Raw genomic sequence first — 22,174 nt, forward strand, 5'->3', positions numbered from 1 at the left:
TGTCTGCGAAAGAGTTTAAGTTTTGGGTACAGGATATGCAGTTGTTGGATCTTCCTCTAAATGACCGTAAATTCACATGGTTCAGGGGCCGATAATGTAGCCGCATTGATAGGGTTTTAGTCAGTGTAGATTGGATTGAAGCGCTTCCGGATACTCGTTTAAAAGGTGGACCTCGAGTGCTATCAGATCATTGTCCGCTGATTGTGGAAGATACAAGGGTGAAGGGAGGCTCAAGACCATTTAGAAGTTTAGATGCGTGGTTCACACATGAGAATTTTCTGAGAATGGTGAAAGAGGAATGGAGAAACTTAGGGGATGTTCAATTCACTAGCAAGCTGAAGGCACTGACGTCTCCTCTGAGAAGATAGCATAGAGACAACTTTGGTGATATGGATAGTAGGATAAAGAGATTCGAGGATGAGATAAAAAAAGATTGATGATATGGTAAGTGATGGCGCATATGACGATACAATGGAGGCTAGGCGCAAAGCTTTGGTGAGATGTTGCGAGAAATGGTATATTCGGAAGCAAATTCACTGGAAGCAGATGTCTCGGTCTCGACATGCAAGGGACATGGATAAGAGTACCAGATACTTCCATCAAGTACCCTTGGCTAGAAGGAGGAACAACAGAATTGATGCGCTCTTACTGCATGGGAGATTGGTACGGAATCAATCCAAAATAAAAGTTGCGATCAGAGGGTTTTATAAAGATTTGTATCGGCAATAATATGTTCCATTGATTGGGTTTCGGGAAGGATTAGTGATGAAGATAGAGGGAGATGAGGCTACAGCATTAGAAGTAATGCCTTCCACTGAGGAAATTAGAGAGGCTGTTTGGGATTGTGAGTCGATGAAAGCCCCAGGTAATGACGGGTATAACATGAACTTCATTAAGAAGTGTTGGGATGAGATTGGTCATGAATTCACTGCATTTGTATTAGCTTTCTTCCATAGCGCCAAATTACCGACGGACGCGAATGTAACTTGGGTGGCGCTAGCTCCAAAGTTTGTGGGTGCCAAGGAGATCAAGGACCTTAGGCCTATTAGCATGGTTGGGTGTGTGTACAAAGTGATATCGAATGTTTTTGTAAGAATGATGAGTTCAGTGATGCCAAGAATAGTGGGAGAGACACAGAGTGCTTTCGTCAAGGGTCGGAAATACATGACGGTGCTCTCATTGCATGTGAAACAGTTCAGTGGCTTAGGACCAGTAAGAAGAAGGCGGCGGTTATAAAGCTAGATTTTCAAAAGGCATATGACAGAGTCATCTGGAGCTTTGTTGATATTGTGTTAGAAAAGATGGATTTTGGACATAGATAGAGAGCATGGGTAAAGGAATGTGTAAGTACAGCCTCTATGTCGGTTCTGATTAATGGAGCACTGTCCAAGCCGTTCAAGATGGAGAGAGGCCTAAGACAAGGGGATCCTCTATCTCCGTTCCTGATTATTCTTGTGGTTGACGTATTACATAGGATGGTGGGAGAAGCTGTCAGGAATGGACGTATATCTCCTCTGCTGGTTGGGAGGGATAAAATAGAACTGTCACACTTACAGTTTGCAGACGACACTATTTTGTTCTGTCCACCAGAGATTGAGACAATCTTGAATTATAAGAGGCTCCTGCGATGCTTTGAACTCATGTCTGGAGTAAGTATCAACTTTGACAAATTGAATTTGATTTTCGTTAATTGTGAATCGGAGTGGGTAACAAATATGTGCGGGCTACTAGGATGTACTGAAGCGGTCCTACCTGTAAGATACTTGGGAATACCCTTAGGAGCAAATCCTCGACTGGTGAAGACATGGAAATCGATTATAGACAAGGTAGAAGAGAAGCTCGGTCTGTGGAAAGCAAATGTACTTAACAAAGCTGAAAATTTAGTTCTTATCAAGTCTGTGCTTAATAGCTTGCCAGTCTACTATCTTAGCTTATATAAGATGCCAAAAGGGGTAGCAGAGAAGTTGATTGCGTTGCAAAGGAATTTCTTATGGAGAAAAGAGGATGGTAATAATGGTATGCCTGTGGTAAAATGGGAATTGGTGCAGGCTCTGAAAAAGCTAGAGGCTTGGGAGTGGGGGATGCTGTAATTAGGAATACAGCACTTCTGTTTTAAGTGGTGGTGGCGGTTTTCAAAGGAGGATTGTCCGTTGTGGAACAAGATTGTATGTTCGTGTAATGGCTTAAATCCAAATATAATGCTAGCAAATCAAATACTACCCACAAGAGGAGGTTCGTGGAAAGATATTTGTCAATTGAAGATAAAGGAGCAACATGTGAAAGACAAAATTCTTAGCGGGCTATCTATGGAAATAGGGGATGGGAGGAGAACTCGTTTTTGGGAGGATAATTGGTTACAAGGTGGACCCTTGAAAGAGAGCTTTTCGAGACTTTTCTCTATTTCAAACCAGTAAGGATCTGTTAAAGGGGATTGTGGGTTTTGGGATGGGTTAGAATGGATATGGAATTTTCTTTGAAGGAGAGAATTGTTTCAATGGGAGTTGGCACTCGTCAACCAACTCCATGAAAGGCTAGGACCAGTTAAATTATCACATGGTAGAGAGGACAACGTGGTGTGGAAATTTGATACAAAAAGGTATTTTTTCTACTAACTCTTTTGTGCAGGTGTTGCAGACAGAAACTGTATCGGAGGAAGTCACAAGCTACAGCTTTACTAGCTCAATTTAGAGAGGCTTGGTTCCGCCAAAAATTGAGCTCTTCGCATGGTTTGTCTTAGTGGGAAGAGTAAATACCAAAGAAAGACTGTGTAGACTAGGTGTCAGTCATCTAGGTGATAATATTTGTGTTTTGTGTAAAAAAGATGTAGAATTTGTTCATCATTTATTTCTCTGCTGTGAGTTTACTTGGCAGGTGTGGTGTGCTTGGTTGACATACTTTGACACAGTTTGGGTTGTTCCGGGCTCGATCAAGGACTTGTTTGAGAGTTGGACAGGAGAGCCTGGTTGAAAAGTTGAGCAAAATAAGCGGTTAGTTGGTTTCTGTGCAATAATTTGGAATATTTGGATAGAAAAAAATGCGAGAATATTTAAGAATGAAGAAAGTAGCATTGAGGACATCAAATTCAGGTCGGTGGTGAGCTTCAAAGAGTGGTCTGGTGCTGATCCATAAGGTTGTTGATGGCAATGCCGGAGATGACAATGGATTAGTCGCTGTGGGTTATCTTTTGTTTTTACCTTTTTCTTGTAACTTGGTTCTTTGTGTCACTCCACTTTAGTGTGTTGAGCTTTTCTTTGTTCCAAAAAAAAAAAAACTAAAGTAATTTTTATTTGGGTAAAGTATACTTTTTGTCCTTAATGTTTGCTAAAAGTTTCAAAAATATCCCTAAGTTTTAATTTGTTTCAATTTTGTCCATCAAGTTTTTGATTTGCATCAATTTTATCCTTGTTGCTAATTTTTTAATAATTAATATTTTTCTTTTCAATGATACCCCTCATATCCCATCATCATCATCTCTCTCTCACACTCTCTCTCCATCGTCACCATCATCTCCACCAGCATCATCATTGAGCAACCACTATCAACCTCCTTTTTTATGATCGCTGGCCATACCCCCTTTTTCTCCTTCTTTTTCCTTTCTCCTCCGACTCTCTATCACCACCATCTCCATCGAGCTCCATTCTCGATGATGACCAACCTTTTTCTTCTTCTTTGCACAATCCCAGCACCACCAAAGTCATCTCTCTCCTCCTTTGAAGCACTACCAAATATTCACACCCAAGAACAAGATTTATATCACAATCAACTCCAAAATTTTTAAGATAATCCAAAGACCTAGCCAATAAACACAAAAACACATCTCAAACTACATCAAAATCAACCCAAGATTTCATCCACTCTAATTTCGAAACTTTGAACTATCTCCTCACAAACAAAACATAATAGTAACAATAACAACAACAATAACAATTACCTATATTTGTAATAGACAGATTTCAGATTCAAATCTTACATTGATTTTTCAGAAAACTAAAAAATAAAAAAATTGCATACCCCTGACTCCTGAGAAGCCTCCGTTGCTGCGTGGCGCCACAAATACCTAATAGTGACACCAAGCTCGCTCTCCTGAACCACAAAGGCTGCCCCTTTCTTGTTAGCTGCCGCCGCCTTCTTCTCCCCCTTTCTCGCCCTCTTCGGCTCCCTACAGTTGCCGCCGCCTCCGCCAATAGTGGTTGCTCGATTATGACGGTGGTGGAGATGATGGTGAGAACGGAGAGAGAGAAAGAGTGGGAGAGAGAGATGATGATGATGGTGGTGGAGATGATGGTGTGGACGGAAATGAAGATGGTGGTGGAGAGAGAGTGGTACCACAAATACCCAACTCCCGTTAGCTGTCGCCGCCTTCTTCTCGCCCTCTTCGGCTCCCTGCAATTGCCGCCACCGCTGCCGATAGTGTTGCTCGATGATGATGGCGAGGATGGAAAGAGAGAGAGAGTGTGTGTGTGTGTAGGAAAGAGAGCTGATAATGATGATGGATTGACGGGGATATGAGGGGTATAACCGGAAAGAAAATATTAATTATAAAAAAATTAACAATAAGGATAAAATTGATGTAAATCGAAAACTTGATGGACAAAATTGAAACAAATCAAAATTTAGGGATATTTTTGAAATTTTTAACAAACATTAAGGACAAAAAATATACTTTATCCTTATTATTTTTATATTTTAAAAATTTATTAATTAATTTATATTTATTATATTATTGTATACTACAAATATATATTGAAAAGATATATTGTGATTAGAAAAGTATTATTTTGTTTTTTTTTTAATTTATAATTGTTTAATAAAAATTTATATTATATTAATTTTGTGCACAATTAAAAATATTTATTTTAAGAATGAACGATAAAATTAAATTAAATTGGTATAACCCACCTTTTTTTTGTTGAATAGAAATGAATTTACAGAGTGAACTGAAAAAAGAAAAAAACAAGCCTCGGGAAAAGGCAGCCACATCATGACAAAGAGTGATAGTTTAGTGACAAAAATAACTATACGTATAAAATAAATTTTGTCTTTAAAATTTATTAATTTTTTAAAAATTATTTTTAATATTTAATTTAATTTTGTTTTATTGTTAATATTTAGAATAGTTTCAATTTTATTCCTATTATCAAATTTTTACCAATCAACCGTTAGTTAATATTTTTTTGAGTAAACTACCATTTCTACCCACAAAAGTTAAAAATGTTGATATATCTACCCATAGAAAAAGAAAATTACCATTTGTATCCATGAAACATGGATTTCATACAATAAAATTATCCAAACATTAAAAAATTACATAAAAATTCTAAATTACGCATCATCATCGTTTTCAACTTTTCATTGAACTTAGAACAGAGTGCTACCACCTAGTGCCCTGCAACAAATCAATTGCCAAACTCAAACAGGCCACGTGGGGAATTGAACGAATTGAACAATCCTCACCTGACCAAACTCTTTCAGCTTTGTTTCGACGAAAGAGACGTTAGCTACGGTAGTTGCTCTGAAGGTTCGACGACTGAGAAGCTGATGATGATGGTGACATTGTCGACAGCTTGTTGGGGTAGAAGAGAGAGTGAGAACAGGGGCTGAGTTAGGGTTCGGTGGAGGAGGTGCGAGACTGGTGAGTGGCTCGCTGGCAGTGGTCTGGACCGAAAGAAAGAACGACTGGGATGGTGAGGGTGGCTCGGGTTTGTTGCAGATGGTGGAGACGACGGTGGTTCGCGGCAGTTTTGGCGGCTGGAAGTGCGGACGGCGATGATGGCAAGGCTGTGATGGTGGTTCGGAGGTCTCTGGTTCTTGAAGAGAAAAGAAGAAAGGGAAGAAGAGGAGAAGGAGAAGTGAGTTAGAGTTCGGTGGTTTAAAACAGATGGCGAAAGAGAGAGAGAGCTCGCCGCGATTTTGGTTCTCAAAGGGGACTGCGGTGGTAGCGGCTGGTGCGGTGGCCCGTTGGCGGCATTGATTCAGTAATGAGGAGAATGTAGCCACATTAGACGAAGAGAGGAGAGGGAGGGCACTGCGGCTCTAGGGTTGCTAGCGGCGGCGAAGCAAGAGCCAGTGCGAAGATCCCCTTGTCAGCGAGGGTGAGCCAGAGAAGGAGAGAAGGAGGGGTGGCCACGGCGGAAGGAGGACATCAGCGGATGGGGTTAGTGGTGGTGGTGGTGGTAAGGTGATGAGCAGATGAGGATGATGGAGTAGTTAGTGGGGATGAGAAAGATGATGCGGATACTGATAAGGTTAATTTGGGTTTTTATGTGATTTTTTAGTGTTAGGATAATTTTGTTGTATAGAACCCATGTTTTATGGGTACAAATGGTAATTTTCTTTTTCTATAAGTAGATATGTTAGCGTTTTTAATTTTCGTTGGTAAAAATGGTAGTGTACTCTATTTCTTTTTCTCCAATTTTAATGTTCTCTCCTCTAACCCTAACCAATTTTAACCCCTCCAATTCTTCACCTCACCACTACCACTACCACTACCACCACCATCATCCCACCCACCATTACCACACGCACTCTCCTTTATCCCCTCATCTCATCATTTTCACTGCAGCCTCCTTCAACTCACCACTTTAATCACGACACCATTTTCCACTCACTACCAAACTCAACTTCATCACAACAGCAACTATCAAGTCTCCATTGGACTCATCCCATCACACCCCACCCAAATCTCCACTTTTCCACACAAGAACAACTATTTTTTATTTTCAAAAAATAAACTAGCCTGACAAGAGAAATAGCGAGCAGAAGAGAGAGATGAGGCACAACCAAAAGCGGAATGGGAAGGGTCGATGAGGGCGAACTTGAGGAGGAGGGGAGCGCCAACCAAAGGCATAGGCGGAGGGGAAGGCGAACGCCAGGCGGAGGTGGAAGGTGACTAGAGGCGGAGGCAAACCAAAGAACAAAAGGAGTTAGGTGGGGTGGAATCTGCAGGAGGGGAGGCAGTAGTGATAAGAGTGACAGTAAGACAGTTGGAGTGAGGGTATTTTTTTTTTTTTTGGGTCAGGTGGATTGGACAACCCCCGTCCTAGGTACTTCAGATGGATTAGACAACCTTCAATCTTAGTACAACACACACCCACAGACTCCTCACACACTTTTACCAATTTTTCTCTTCAGTTGCAGTCGGTAGTCCTCACACACTTACCAATTTTTCTCTTCGGTTACACCCACAGACTCCTCACACACTTACCAATTTTTCTCTTCGGTTGCAGTAGGTAGGAGTTGAACCCGAGACCTTTAAGGTGGGAAGGGGGAGATATGTTATGTGAGTTAAGACTCATTGGCGTGGGAGTGAGGGTTAAAATGACGAAGATGATGGGACATTTGGGATTAGGATTTTTTTATTGGGCGTTAAATTGAAAAAAAAATTGACTATCTGTTGACTGGATGTAAAATTAAAACTATTTTAAATGTTAAAGATAAAATTAAATCAAATTAGACGTTAAGAATAATTTTAAAAATAAAAAAAATCGAGAACAAAAACATACTTTATTCTTAATTATTAGTTTCATTTCCGGAAACCCAGCTTTAAATGTGTGCTAAAACTGAAATTGAATACTCTCTTGTTAGGAGGTCGGATGCGATTTTATTGGGAAACAAAATTTAGATCCATTGTTAAGAAAGACTCGAATCTTTCAAGTCAGTAGTGGCTACTGGCGAAAGCTAGTGCACTCTGGGCAAAGTAGGGAGTGCAGCACTCTTTAAAAGTTAACCTGCTATCAAAAGTAATTAGGTAAATTAAATTTATTTATTATTTTTTTTTTGTCATGGACTGAACAAACAAACCGGCACTAACAAAAAAAACTAATTCGCTCGTTTAACACAGGACTATCTTTACACCAGAAGAGTACTCAGAAAAATTTGATCGATTTCCTCCGTTATTCTATTATTGTTGATGTGATGTCTTCAAGCATTTTCACGGTTTTGTTTGCTAGCAGGTGCTTCCACTATTGTTCTGTCTAGCCACATATTTTGACGCTCTTGAATCCACCCCATTCCACATCTACCATAAATGGACCTTCAAAACCCAAAAAATTGCTGCCATAGAAAAGGAAGACGCTGTCTGTCGCCGCTGTTGGTTGGCTAACTCCAAACGTAAAACTGATTCTGTAGAAGAACCGGTCTCCATGAAGGCACCATAATTCTCAGATGACAACGCAATCAAAGCACAAAATACATGACAGTTACAACAAGTCCATTATCTTTTATTTCAAATTATCCTCAACGTGTACGTAATAAAATGAAAAATTAAAATACAATTATATTTAAACAATTATTTGTATTATTTTTATTAATTTATTCAAAAAATAATTAAATTTTGAAACTAATTGGTATAAAATATTACATATATAAAACTAAGAAAAATTTTTATTTGTATAAGAATGAGCCTAATAAATAATTATTTTATTTAATATATAATTAAGAGTATTTCTTTCTTTGCCAACAAGTTATAGTTCAAATGACATAGTCTCTATATTCACCTAAGAGTTGGTAAAAAAAAGAATACTTTTTTTTATTAACTTTTTTAAATATTAATTATTTATTTTACATACAATATAGAAATAAATGAATATAATATTTATTGAGTAGACGCAGTTACGTAAAAAAAATTTATTATCATAGTATTTGAACCAAAGAAAAAAAAATATTATTTTAAGAAAAACTAATAATATATTTTTAATAATATTCTTAATATAAAATAATAAATTTTAAATATTTTTTTAAATAATATATATCAACTAAAATAATATAATTATCCCAAATAATATATTATAAATATAGTAAAATGACATATTTCAATAAAAAAATTGGTAATAAAAACTTATATGAATTTTTATTTCGCACAAAATAAAATTATTATATGTTTGTTTGTTTTTTACGTTGTATATATATATTTTTAATTAAATTAGTATAATACAAAATCTTTTATCATTCTGTTCATATTTAATGTTTTAATTTTGTTTTTCACAAAATAAAATTATATATATATAACACAAAATTTTTTATCATTGTGTTTATATATATATATATATATAACACAAAATTTTTTAGCATTGTGTTTATATTTAATATTATAATTTTATTTCACACAAAACAAAATTTATTTAAATTTTAATATTATATACATAATATATATTTAATATTATTTTTTTTTAAATTCTAATATATTTTTTTTTCTAGATTTAGTACATGAATTTTTAACTTATTTTTTATGTATTATTTATTTTAATTCTAAAGTCTAATAAATTTTTTTTACAGACATGTTGTTTTTAATATTTATATACTATTTTTTTATTTTGAACTTCAGCCCAATACCTGAGACTTACAAAAAAAATCTAAAACTTATCAAAAATGATTAACCTGATTAACAGGTTACCTTTTTAAATCCAGACCATTCAAATAAAATATAATAAATGAAGAGTTCAGATTTACGAATTCATAAGATGTGCAGTACTCCATAGTTAGCAAGGAGCGTTTAAGGATGAGCCGTGGCTACTGGCTAGAGTCCGTAGACTATTACTTGTATGTGCCTCCAAAGACAATCAATTTGAGAAAAACGGTCACTTTATCTCGGTATATTTTTCTTATAAGCAATGATACTCTTATTGAGGCGTTTACTTTATTGATAAACAATGATTGTAATAATTTTTTAGATTTCTTGTTTTCATTTTCTACTAATATAGGCAGATTAGTTGGGTTAAAAAATAAGGTAAAGTGCCATATTCCACCGATTAAAAAATTATTCGTAAATTTAACAGCTAGGAAACCAAAACTGAAGATGAGTTTGGATATTTTGAAATGAAAGAACCCTGATAAAATAAGGCGAGTAATCACCTTTGAATAATTTTGTGAAAGCAAACTTATAGTGGAAGTTATTGGCCAAATGATATCTAGTCCTACAATTCATCACTTTACAAATTTTTCCAGTTTACAAATTTTTCCACTTTAAGATATCTAAATTCATATATGGGGGTGAGCATCTGAATCTGTTTCTAGACAACTTTAATCGTCCACAAGTTGAAGAGGTCCAAGTTGAATTTTACTCCGAGAAGTGAACAAAATTTTTCGTCTGAATCTATACACGACATAATGTGACACAATGATGTAGAGTTTAGTTCCCATCATCGTTGGTTATATAAAAATAAAAACATAGATACAAATTGAGATGAGAAGCTAAACAATACATAAAACGGCATATTTACATATTCTTGCCTGAAATTTCTGCCGGGAAAAACCCTAGAACTCTGCAATGCTAGTGATATGGATTCCACAAGCAATATAAGAATTAAAACACTTTTGTCCCTAAGAACTCGGAAAGCCCGGACGAATGTGCATTAAATTTAGCTCCCACCTGCATCAACTGAAAAAACTCGCACTCACATTCTTTCCCTCAAGAATAAGATAACAAGGCAAACTACATCAAAAGCAAGGGAAGTTGATGCAAAATGCAAATTCTGCTTGATCATCATGATTGACAACACAAACCATGCAGTTATGAAGTGAAGGAATGATGACGTAGAACATTATCTATTTGAAAAACGGGCAATGGTTACAGCTTAATTCATAAAAGTTAATAATCGGTGCTTTGAATGAGGGCACAGTCAAAGATGCATCACCGTGACAATGCAAGGGTTTGCATGGTCGATATAAGGAAGAAAAGAATAAAATAAATAAAATTAAATTAAACACGTGCATGCACACACACAATCATAAGAGGCTACACATGGATCTTTGCTCCTATGCATGATTTTTTTTATTGTTTAAAATAGAATATATTCCTGAACCTTGCCTATGCTATCCGTTTGTTAGTACAATTTTACATAGCTGACCCCATTCCTCCTTAATAAGCAACTTCCATGACATGAATAAGAGCTGGCCCAAGAATGCACATCTGGAGTATGAAGTTTGATTGCAAGAATGAATATTTGCGGGTAGCCCAACTAGATTAAATCGGATAGGCTCTAATACCATATTAAAATTGAGTAGGCCTAACTCACCTCAAAAGCTAGCTCAAGAGGTGAGAGATGTCTCATAGTTATAAACTCTTTAGAGACTTCAAGACCATATCCTAAAGAGATATGGTACTTGTAATACTAGTCAATCCAAGAGTAAGGCTTGGCTGTTACATAAAGGATTCCACTACTTCTTAGGCGCTCTATTAACAGATTCATCTAACTGCAAGTAGAGGGGTGACAGTGAAATATATTAGCCGTTAAAGACCAGTTTTTGTGCATCTCTTGGTAACAACTCTGTAAGGTTATAAGAGATATTATATTGGGTAGGTATGACACTATCGACAATCCACTTCCTAAAATGTTTACTTCATATTCAGATGAGTTAGTGATTCACAAGATTCATAAATGAGTAAGAACAAAATAATAAATGGAATATAAGATATAAAATAAAAGAAACAAAAGACATAATTGAACCCCCATTAGCATGGTGGAATCAGGATTGAATATTGATTCTTAAGCAAATGGTCATTGCAGTGAAACCTTACAGCTTGCAGATACAATTGCAACCCAAATAATGAGGTTAATCCAAATTGCTGGGCTGATTTGTTTATTAACTAGTTCTGCTAATATTTTCTCAAGTACTCATTATGGAGTACATATTAAATGGTTTAGCAATTTTCGATCAAACACATGAAAAGGAATAAATCCTGCTATAACTGGTAGTAAGAACTAAGCATGAGCTGACCACACATTCTACAATTTGCCCAACCAAAATTTTAAAAATGGAATTTATTATCACAGAAATATATTTTGAACTGTTGCCAGAAGAAGTTTCATGTTTGAGCTGCAGCAGGATATCCTATCCGTCCAAAGTTTGAGCCTAACATGTACTGACCATATTACTCATTGATGATAACAGACCATTTTAGCCCTATGAATAAAGTTATAATACTAATAACAATAAAAAGAATCTTACCTTGGATTTCACTAGAGTGAGTAGCCAGGTCAGATATTCTTGCTCTCTGGCTTGCAGGTGTTAGCGGAGATGCAGATTCTGCAGCCTGCTCTGAAACTTGGGGATTATCCAAAAACTTGCTAACATTTAATGCCATAGCCCTTTGACTACTAGAAGGTATAGAAAAGCTTCGGGAGACAATTATAGGGGGTGTTGGAAGTGGAGAAGCTGCACTTGATACAGCTGTAGGAAGTCTATTGATCACAGGATGCTCTGGATTTCTGAATACTAATGGTGCAGAGTGACCTGTTCTAGAAGATTTCACTTGCTTAGTGGATGGATTACCAGGGGGTCTAGGGAGCTCGTGAAGCTCACTTATCCTAGGGGAAGAAACAAGAGGAGGTGAAGCACTAGGAGATACTTTTGGGGAAGAAGGCTGAGGCACTGGTAAACGAGTTAAAACCACAGAAATTGGAGGTGGTTCAGTTGACCCTGTAGAAATGGCAGATAAAACAGGTTTCCCTGATGATGGTTTATTTGTCAATGGACCTGAAAACGCTAGTCTTTTGGTTTTCTTACCTGCATCAGAAGCACTGAAAATATCAACTTGTGGGGGAGATAGTCCATCTGATAAAGGGCGGGGTAATTGGGTCGATGTAGTATCACTGTTGCTTTCTTTAAGAACAGTGTGTGGTCTAGGGATAGTTGGTTCTGACAATTTGCCATCAACAAAATCTTTCTCATTTTTCTTTTCATCCAACGGGGAAGAATGCCACAAATTATGAGGAAGCCCGCTTGCACTTGGGCGAGGGACAGAGCTACCTTTTGATTCTTTAATGTTGAGAGGGGTAGGAAGTACATAAGCACTGGACTTGGTGGTAGGTGATGCTAGCATTTGTCTTACTTTTTCAGCCGGGTCAAATTTAACTTTCTTTTCTGCAAGTATTGGAGCTGAATAGCTGCTGACCCTTGGATCTCTGCCAGGGACTTTAAAGTCTCCTTGGGTCTTCTCTAAACATATCTGAAGAAGATAAACTAATGTATTAGAGTATGACCAGGTCATATAAAAGAATCTTAGTAAACTGATGACCAACTTTATCAACAAGGCAGATAGTCATTGTTACCATGCTAGACCCTACCAATAAAGTTCAACTCAACTGATAGTTATCAGAAGATTTTTTGTTTCTCTTAAAAAACAATAATGCAATTTTAAACAGATATTTAGAAATACAAAAATACTATATGCATACTAAAAATCAGCACTAAATCAGCCACCATGTATTTGTGTATGATTGTAACTGTTGTTTAACTCATTTTCAATATGTATTCTATACGGGTGGCTGATTGGGTGGCTGACTTTTTGTGTACATATAGCATAATTGTTAGAAATATCATTAACTCTGGCGTGTTTTTCACCCATAGAAGAAATTCAGGGCTTATCAGGTTAGATTTTTCCTGTGCAACTAATATAAGACTAAATACGAGTTTCACATTACAGAAATTAAAAGGGGAAACAAATACCATCTCTGCATTTTCTGCGGTTGAACCTCGAACAAACGAGAGATCTGATTCCTCCAACTGGCAATACAAATATTATTAGTTACTATAATTGAAGAATCATGATTCATATCCTGAAAAATAATAGGGTTTCCACAGATGCAAAGTTGCAAATAAGTAGAATAACACAAAATATGAACATAACCTATAGCCATGAACACACTTCATTGCACATAAGTCTCAAACCATGTGAAGTTTCTACCTCTGAGTTTGATGTGGAATCAATATCAGGACCCTGCCTGTTTGTTCTATAGTCAAAACTTAATTCTCCTTCAATGGCTTCCTTGTATTCATCATCAGAAACACCTTCAACGACATCTTCAAGGCCACTGAATTCATAATCAATATGTTGTTGCTCAGCGATCATCCTAACCTGTGGTTCAATGTCCTCTAGAGATTTAAGTCCTCTCCGGAAGAAATTTAACTATATTGCAAAAAAGGTACATCAAGATTAGTCAGGGAAAAAATTTAATATAAAAAAAAAAGAGAAAAGAAAAGAGTGTAAAAGATTTGGATATGAAGGATACAAGTCTAATGACAACCTGGGCAGCATGGTGACGGGCTGCTTGTGTTAGCAGACTGCGTAACTGCCCTTGTTTCAAGGATTTTAACCGAAAAGCACAAAGCGTTGCTTCTTCTTCAAACTCATCATGAGCTTCTTGCAGCTGCTGTGGAGTAATACTTTCGCCTTTACTGCTTTTTGACCTTCCTTTTTCTTTCTGTTGGGTGATCATGTATTCATAAACTTCTCTGAAAAAAGAGGAAAGAGAGAAGAGAAAAGAAAAGAAATCAAAAAAAAAAAGAAAAAGAAAAAGAAATACCAGATTCAGAAAACATTACCCAATATTAAGAGAAACAGCAATAGAGAGTAAAAAGTACAAACCTTTTTTCATCACATTGTCGCTTCATGTCCTGCATCAGGAATGAAAAAACATTGAGATGGAGTGCCTAGACAATTTTAGACTAAAAATACCCAAGCAAACTAAACACATTTTGAAGGAAATAGTTTCTGCAATGTACTTCCTGATTTTCAAAGTAATAGTTACTGCAATGGAACACTGGACAATTATATACCCTTACATTGACATTTAGATGAAGTATTATCAAATTTCAGAGAATTTAGAAGGCAGCTTGATTGATGCATTTTAAACTCTTATCATTTATTAAAATGTCATGTCTGGCAAACATTTGTAATTGTGGATTAAATTGCTCATTCCAGGTGGTGTTCTCCTCGCTCCATCAACACGTATTTCCATCCAAAAGGAGAGAGAATTGGTTTCTTGCAGTAGACCGCAAGTCGTGGAGTGGATTATTTTGGATCTAGGCTCAGGCATGGTGGTGAAGGTAACAATGGTCGTGGAGGTGATAGCAATGGTGGGTGTTTTAGTGGCGGTAGAGTGGTAGGAGGAGAGGGAAAAAAGTGGTCGTGGCAACTGGCAGCAGTGTGTGGCATTGGCCGTGGTGGGGGTGGTAGTGCCGTTGTGGTGGCCGCATGGTGATGATAAGGAAGGGCTGGGGAGTGGTGGATGGGGTTGAAGAGATAAGGGTCCTATAGATTATGATGCTATTAACAATGATGATGTGGTTTAGAGTAAATTTGGAAGAAAAAAAATTGACTAATTGTTGCTAATAAAAAAATTATGGTAAAATATATCTTTTGTCCCTAATGTTTTTGAAACATTTCAAAAATATCCCTAATGTTTAATTTGTATCCATTTTACCCTTGACGTTTCCAATAAGTTTCAATTCTAATTTCTACTCTTGCCATCCAAAGATCTGTTAAAAGTCTATTTTCTTGTCAATTTTGCCCCTCCCTTCCTTCATCTTCTTCCTCTCCCACCTCCCCACCCCCCAGCCCCCAGAAATACCGAAAAACCCTTAATAAAAACATCACCAATAATAAGGCTGCCACCCCCATTACCACTACTGACACTGCCGTTGTCTTTGCCATCCTCCATAACCACCACTGCAACCATCAACATCCACTCTTTATAAATATCACCACCATCAACATAATCAACCAAAAATAAAATAAAATACCACCACTGCCATTATCTTCACACCACCACTACCATTATCACCACCTATTCTCCCTTTCTTATTGAATCTCACGAGAACTCACGACGGCAATAGCATATCAGAAGCAGATCTAAACTCGTGTCCTAAAATACTAGGGCCTAGGAGAGCAGAAAAGACGGCGAGAAAAAAGAACAAGAGGCAGACAAAAATGTCGAGGAGAATACATGTTGTGGTGGAAGCTCGCTAGCAATGACGAAGATGTCAAGGCGCAGTAGTCGGTGCAAACAAACACCCCCTGTTTCAACACTTGTAATTCGATTTGATTTTCACTCCTAAACCTAAGTTTACTGCTGCTGTGGTTGGTGTAGGTTTCATTTCAGGAGGGGGGGGATGTTGTTGTGGTTGGCAATTTTTTGGTTTCGTTTTTCCAGGAGGGGCTGCTACTGCTTCTTGTTGTGGTTGCTTTTTCCTTCTTTTTCTTTTCTTTTTTGTTCTTGGTTATGATGATTGTGTTGATACGTTGATGCTGGTGATAGTTGAAAAGGGGGGATACTGCTGGTGGCAGTAGTGATTATGAAGCTGGGAACAATGGTGCAGTGCTGGCAGAGGCACTGGTGGCTGCAGCTGTGCCGGCAGAGGCAATGGTGGTGGCAGTAACCTTATTATTGGTGGGGGTGGTGGTGTTGCTTTTACTGAGGGAGGAGTGGAAGATTAAGAGAAGGATAAATTTGGAAAAAAAATATTGATAATTGATCTATTAAATTTTTAGCGGATTTAAATGACAGGAGTAGAATTAAAACTTATTAAAAGCATTAGGGATAAAATTGGTCCAAATCAAACCGGCGTAATTTTAAAACTTTTTGAAAACATCAAGGACAAAAAGTATACTTTATTAACAATAGGGGTAGAATCGAAATTTATTTCATACATCAAGGTCAAAACTGAATAAAAAATTAAACAATAAGAATAGTTTCAAAACGAGATAATACTCAATTTGGTCCCTGAACTTGCATGCAAACCTCAATTTAGTCCCTAAAGTTTCAATTGCCTTTATTTAGTCCCCAAACTTTGTGAATATAACTCATGTTAGTCCTTGAAACAATTTTCAACGTATAAATGTTAATGGAACACTGTCGTGAACAGCCGAATGGCACACTAAACTTTGTAAAATGACGTCGTTTTAGTTTTGGCACTCAAATAACCCAAAAACAACATCGTAAAAGGTGTTTATTAAAATTTTACCTAACAAAATAAGTGATACGATAGCGTTTTTGAACTATTTAAATGCCAAAACCAAAACTGCATCATTTTACAAGTTTTAAAGTGACATCTAATAGTCTATAACAGCGCTCCATTAACGTTTTTATACTAAAAATCGTCTCAGGGACTAATATAAGGCACGTTTATAAACTTTGGGGACTAAATAGAGGCAATTAAAATCTCAGGGACTAAATTGAGACTCGCGTGTAAATTCAGGGACCAAATTGAGTATTATCTCGTTTCGAAACTTTTAACAAATGTTAGGGACAAAAAATATTTTTTATACTAAGTTTTGTTAGAATAGAAGGAAATATACCAAGAAGAGGACAATCCATGTTGCATAATAAAAGGTACAGATAGCACATTGAAAACATGCCAATACATTTGAATGCTGGGTTAAAGAAACCCCACTAAACAAACCATATACTAAGCACAAAAGGGAGGACAAAAGAAATAATCCTATCCCAAATGAAATCAATAAATAAGGAATCATTTCTTTTTTTCTTGGGGGGGGGGGGGGGGGGATCATAGAATTCTTTCCTAACCAAATTCATAGGGGAAAGATACCAAAAGGCCAACTCTACAAAGATCTTGTTAGGGAAAGTTAAAAAAAAATGAGCCCTTGATTCTGCATCCAACCCACACATCATGCACATGAGTTATCAGAGAATTGGGTGGCCTATGCATTTGAAACACTAGAAATCGAGGTAGTCAAAGGCAAAATAAACAAAACACTTTATAGGAACAATTATACACTAAAATCCTTGATAAAGCATAATAATAGGTTCATAACCAGAGTACTCATGAAAAGCTTAAAAAAAATTCAAGCGGTTATGGATTCTCTTTTTTACTTCAAGCACAAGGGTTGGTCAAGAGTGTTGAGTGCTTATTGAATATTGACATGACTTTGGACTTCTACATTCCTAGATGCTACACCTAATATTTATTGGACTGACTAGTATATTTTGGTGTATTAGTATTTTTTAAATAGAGAAAAAAAGCAAAACCAGTAATATCAAAATAGCTTGCCTTGGTGCTTTTATGATTATCAAAGAAGCCATTCAAGTGCAAAACAAGCATTTGAGTGAATTCTGTGCACCTCAACTTGTGAAAGGCAGACAAAGGCTTTTCTCGCCGCATATTGTTTACTTAAGCACGCCTTTTGTTTCTTTGACTACACTGCTAGAAGTGGTACATCACTTCACTTCATGCGCCCAACTTCAATCGCATGGTTCCATTACAAACTTTTAAGCTCTGATCCAATCTCATAATGTCTAATAGCAATGATATCATCCTTCCACAACTTATCCATAATAGTGCTAACTCCATTTCCAGATTAAGAGCTAACATAGTACCAAAGCTTAAACCCCACAAGCTTAAACTCCGCATCTTTTGGGCACATATAACTACTCGTAATCATGGCGTTAACCTATTAACTACACTCCATTTACCAAAATATCTTCCTCTTGTGACCCAAAACTACATTCCATGTACCAAAAAGTATCTTACACTTGTGACCTAACTATTTTACCGACATTCTTCATACTTCATTAATGCAACAAAGCATATAGCACACTGCAATCAGACAATGATCTAGCATTAACACTAGACCATCTCTGATTCATGTAATAAGAATTTAAGATTTCTACATTGGTTATTGACATAGTTCTGCATTGACACTCCCACAACACTGTTTCTACTGTTTTCAAATGTATTCGTGTTTAACAAGTTAATGAAGTCTCAACTACAATACAATTTACAATAAAGAAATTGCAAATTATTCTAACTAATAAGATATACAGATACATGCTTCTAAATTGATTGGCATTTCAAGGTATTTATAACCAAACTCTCGGTAGAATAGTTGAGAGACTAACTAATTCAAGGTTTGACCATCCAATTGTAATTGAACTGTGATTGAACAACATTGAAAATAAATATATATGTTACTGGTTGTATTTAAATGTGATTGTGAATATAAATATAAATATATAATTATATGTATAAATACTTTATTTTTATACTACTTGAAAAGTTGTCAAAGAACCATCACAGTTTTGCACCCCACTAATCATAGACTGTCATTTTCCTTAAACATGTTACGTTGGCAGACTCTCACTTTTCTATATCTTCGTCTTAATAGATCCACAGCTAACCTAACTCTAGAACAGGCTCAACAGATTGTACATTCGACCATACTGTAGACCACGGATGAGGCATTGCCTTTGTTAGTTGTGCTGTTATGCCTCCTTCCCATCATATCATATTCTTGTATAAAAACAATGGACAACAGCAACAGTGCGAACCACCAGTTAGAATAGTTGGTTTTTTATCTATTTGCACGAATGTGATTGGTTTGAGACTTTGAGTGATGACTATTTTAGTATAAGCACTCACGCATTATCTTTAAATATTTGCATGAATTAAGTTATGTACAGATAGCCACATTTTCTATTAATATTTTCTAACTAATGTCAATAATAACTAAAACAAAAGGGCAATGAATTAAAAGGCAAGTGAAAACATGAGCACAATTTTATGCATTAATCAAGTACTGTTAGCACAAAAAAAAAAAAAAAAAAAAAAAAACATGTGAACATACCTCAACAGTTCTTAGTTCATTAAGAAGAGACTCTGATGGGTTTGTTATTGTCAGTACTATGTGAGCACGCTGGAGAACATAAACAGAGAGAATCACAATAATCATTTTGCATACATTATGGTTAAAGAAGACCAAAGAAATCAGAAGATTGCACCCATAGAAAGGCTCACATAGCTATCAAGAAGTTTTTGAAGGTCCAGCTGTGCACTTCCAAGCATCTCCAAAACTTTACCTGCATACATATTATAACAGATGTAGCAAAAACTATATATGATTTAAATCAACTAGCAATGCCTTATGCATTTTTTTAGAATAGGACGGCCATGACATGTTTACTCACTCACCGCTTTCTTCAGAATCATCTAATGAAGTTTTCTCCAAAAGACAATTGCCCATTTCCCGTAGTGACTCTGCAAATTCTGAAACAAGATCCACAAAACGAACCCGAAAAAAATAAATAAATAAATAATTTCAATACTTACATATAATCAAGGCAATGCAACTGTTCTGAAGAGAGGAGGAGAGGGAAACTAAACAGATTTAAAATGTTTTTCCAATGATAAGCAAAGATTTTATAGTGTAACAAGAAAAAGGGAAAGGATCCTTAAAAGTGAGGACAGTAGTTTTTCAGTAAGAAATGAAGGGCAGCTAATCAACTTTGGATCATTTTGGTGGAACCCATACACAATGAAAGTTATTGATCGAAAGGTGATCGGTCCATCAATTTCGTACTTTAAAACTACCCTCACTTTAGATAGTGATCCAAACCTAAGAACCTGTTACACTAATGGACATTATCAACAGTGAAGAAGGCCAATCAGGCCAATACTATGGCGTATGACAAATAAAAAATGCCTGAAAAGCACACTGGTTTGTATCTTCAATTTTCTTATATATATATATATATATATATATATATATATAGAGAGAGAGAGAGAGAGAGAGAGAGAGAGAGAGAGAGAGAGAGAATCAATACGAGCAACAAAGAAAAAATAAATGCAGATGTAGCTGCATGAATTCTAAGACATTACGTGTGAAGAATGAAGAAAACAAGCAGATCAATCAACCATATCCAAAGATTAACATTTACCATAAGCACTGTTTTCTGTCGCAGCTGCAGCCGCGAGTAGGCTGTCATAGCAATCTCTCATCTCTTGCATTTCCTGTGAAACAGGGAAAACAAACACTTAACTTCACTAGTGTAAGAGAATCGCAAGGGAGCAATCACGGCACCCTTTTCAGTTTTCACCATCAAGATGAAAAATTTTCACTTATACTATAGCACCCTTTTCAGTTTGACCATCCCCCTCCCAAAATAAAAGAAAAGAAAAAAAAAACACATCAAGATGCAAAATTTTCACATTGTAGTCCATAAAAACAATCAAGTTCATCAGAAGGGCACGGGAGTATGGACTAATCTCCCCCCTGCCGCCACCCCCTTCTCTCAAACAAAATCCATAAACATCACTGCCAAGAAGGTCCACAACTAAACCTAATTTACTTTCTTAAAGGAATTTATCGAAAGCATAATAAATTAATAATAATATTCAAGAAACACAGAACAGAACAGAGTCCACGAGGATCTGTACTTTTATTTTACCACTCGTGATTTAAGGAGCACAAGAGCAACACGCATAAGTGCATTAAAAATAATAATAATAGAAAAAGTAAAAAGACAACTTCAAACCCGCAAAATTCTTAAATCGAAAAAAAAAAAAACTGAATCAAACATAGCAGTATGAATCAAACACAGTATATTATGAATGGTGCAGAGAAAAAGGAAAAACCATGAAGAAGAGAGAAAGAGAAAGAAGTAGGCGAAGTACCTTGGAAGCGAGAGCAAGCTCATCGAACTTAACGGAAGGTGGAAAGTCCCTCTTGTCCTTCCCAACGCTCTTGTTAAGTGCCAATTTCCTCAGCTTGTTGAGTGAGGACTTCATCTTTCCACCACCCACCCACAACGACGCTCACCACCGCGCAAAACGGCAACGCCAGCAGCGCCAAAAAATAAATTGTAGAAACGACAAGACAAAAGAAGAAGAAGAATCGACGGAGGCGTTTAGGTTTTTCTCTTCAGTTGCGAATCACGAGTGTGGGGAGAATCTGAGATTGCGAATCGGAATCAGGGAAGATGGAAGTGCGAAAATGAATTCCGGGGCGTCTACGACGTTGAAGAAGGTTGCGGGTCAAAACGACCTCGACGCAGATCACACGAGACTGAGAGAGAAGAGAGAGAAAGAGAGATGGGAAATTGCGAAATGTGGAAACGGGAAAATGACGGAATTATACGGAGTTTGGGGAATCAACCCCCCAACGTCATACCCTCCCAAAATGCCCAGAACATCCCACACGCTTTTGTCCCCTTAACACGTGTGGGTGGGGGTGATTTCGTAATTTTCCACTGTCGTGAGATTCTATCATCTTACTAGTATTCAACTATTGCTCCGGCACGGGCGCATGGCGGCACTAAGCCACTAACCCTCACTGCAGTCAGGAATTGACATGCTTAACACTATTTTCATTTTATAATGTTTTTTAAAGAACAAATTAAAACATTTTGAGTTTGTTGTCATTTACAAAACAACAATTCTCTAGGAAACTAACATTATTCAGCCAATAATTCATCCCCCAAGTATTGAGATGGTAAAAAAAGTTTAATAAAAGAAAAATAAAATCACGTTTTTTTTAAATTATTGAATGAGTAGAAAATTAAAATTAAATTGATATAAAAATCATTTAATTTAATCTGTTATAAAATAAATAAGTTATTTACCAACTATTACTAAAATAGTAAGAAGTGTCTTATTCTAG

At 36.5% G+C, this 22,174-nt stretch overlaps 1 protein-coding gene across 2 annotated transcripts; it reads right to left on the reverse strand.

Moving 5' to 3' along the window:
* Positions 1-10,039: 10,039 nt before the first annotated feature.
* LOC107604831 (uncharacterized protein At2g33490) lies at positions 10,040-21,855 on the reverse strand. 2 transcript variants are annotated; one of them, XM_088491210.1, is made up of 11 exons: positions 21,190-21,855; positions 20,454-20,526; positions 19,708-19,782; positions 19,534-19,595; positions 19,364-19,432; positions 14,366-14,394; positions 14,025-14,232; positions 13,685-13,906; positions 13,447-13,503; positions 11,947-12,946; positions 10,040-10,375 (listed from the first exon to the last, which is right to left on the reverse strand). In XM_088491210.1, the coding sequence occupies exons 1-11, from the start codon at positions 21,301-21,303 to the stop codon at positions 10,356-10,358; spliced, it is 1,929 nt and encodes a 642-aa protein (XP_088347336.1). In that variant the 5' UTR covers positions 21,304-21,855; the 3' UTR covers positions 10,040-10,355. The 2 variants fall into 2 exon arrangements, with proteins under 2 accessions (XP_088347336.1, XP_088347337.1); XM_088491211.1 differs by having other exon boundaries at positions 10,040-10,366; positions 21,190-21,691.
* Positions 21,856-22,174: the final 319 nt, after the last annotated feature.

The sequence above is a fragment of the Arachis ipaensis genome, chromosome B6, assembly GCF_059453495.1.
Source record: "Arachis ipaensis isolate K30076 ecotype BB chromosome B6, ASM5945349v1, whole genome shotgun sequence".
Taxonomy (NCBI): Eukaryota; Viridiplantae; Streptophyta; class Magnoliopsida; order Fabales; family Fabaceae; genus Arachis; species Arachis ipaensis.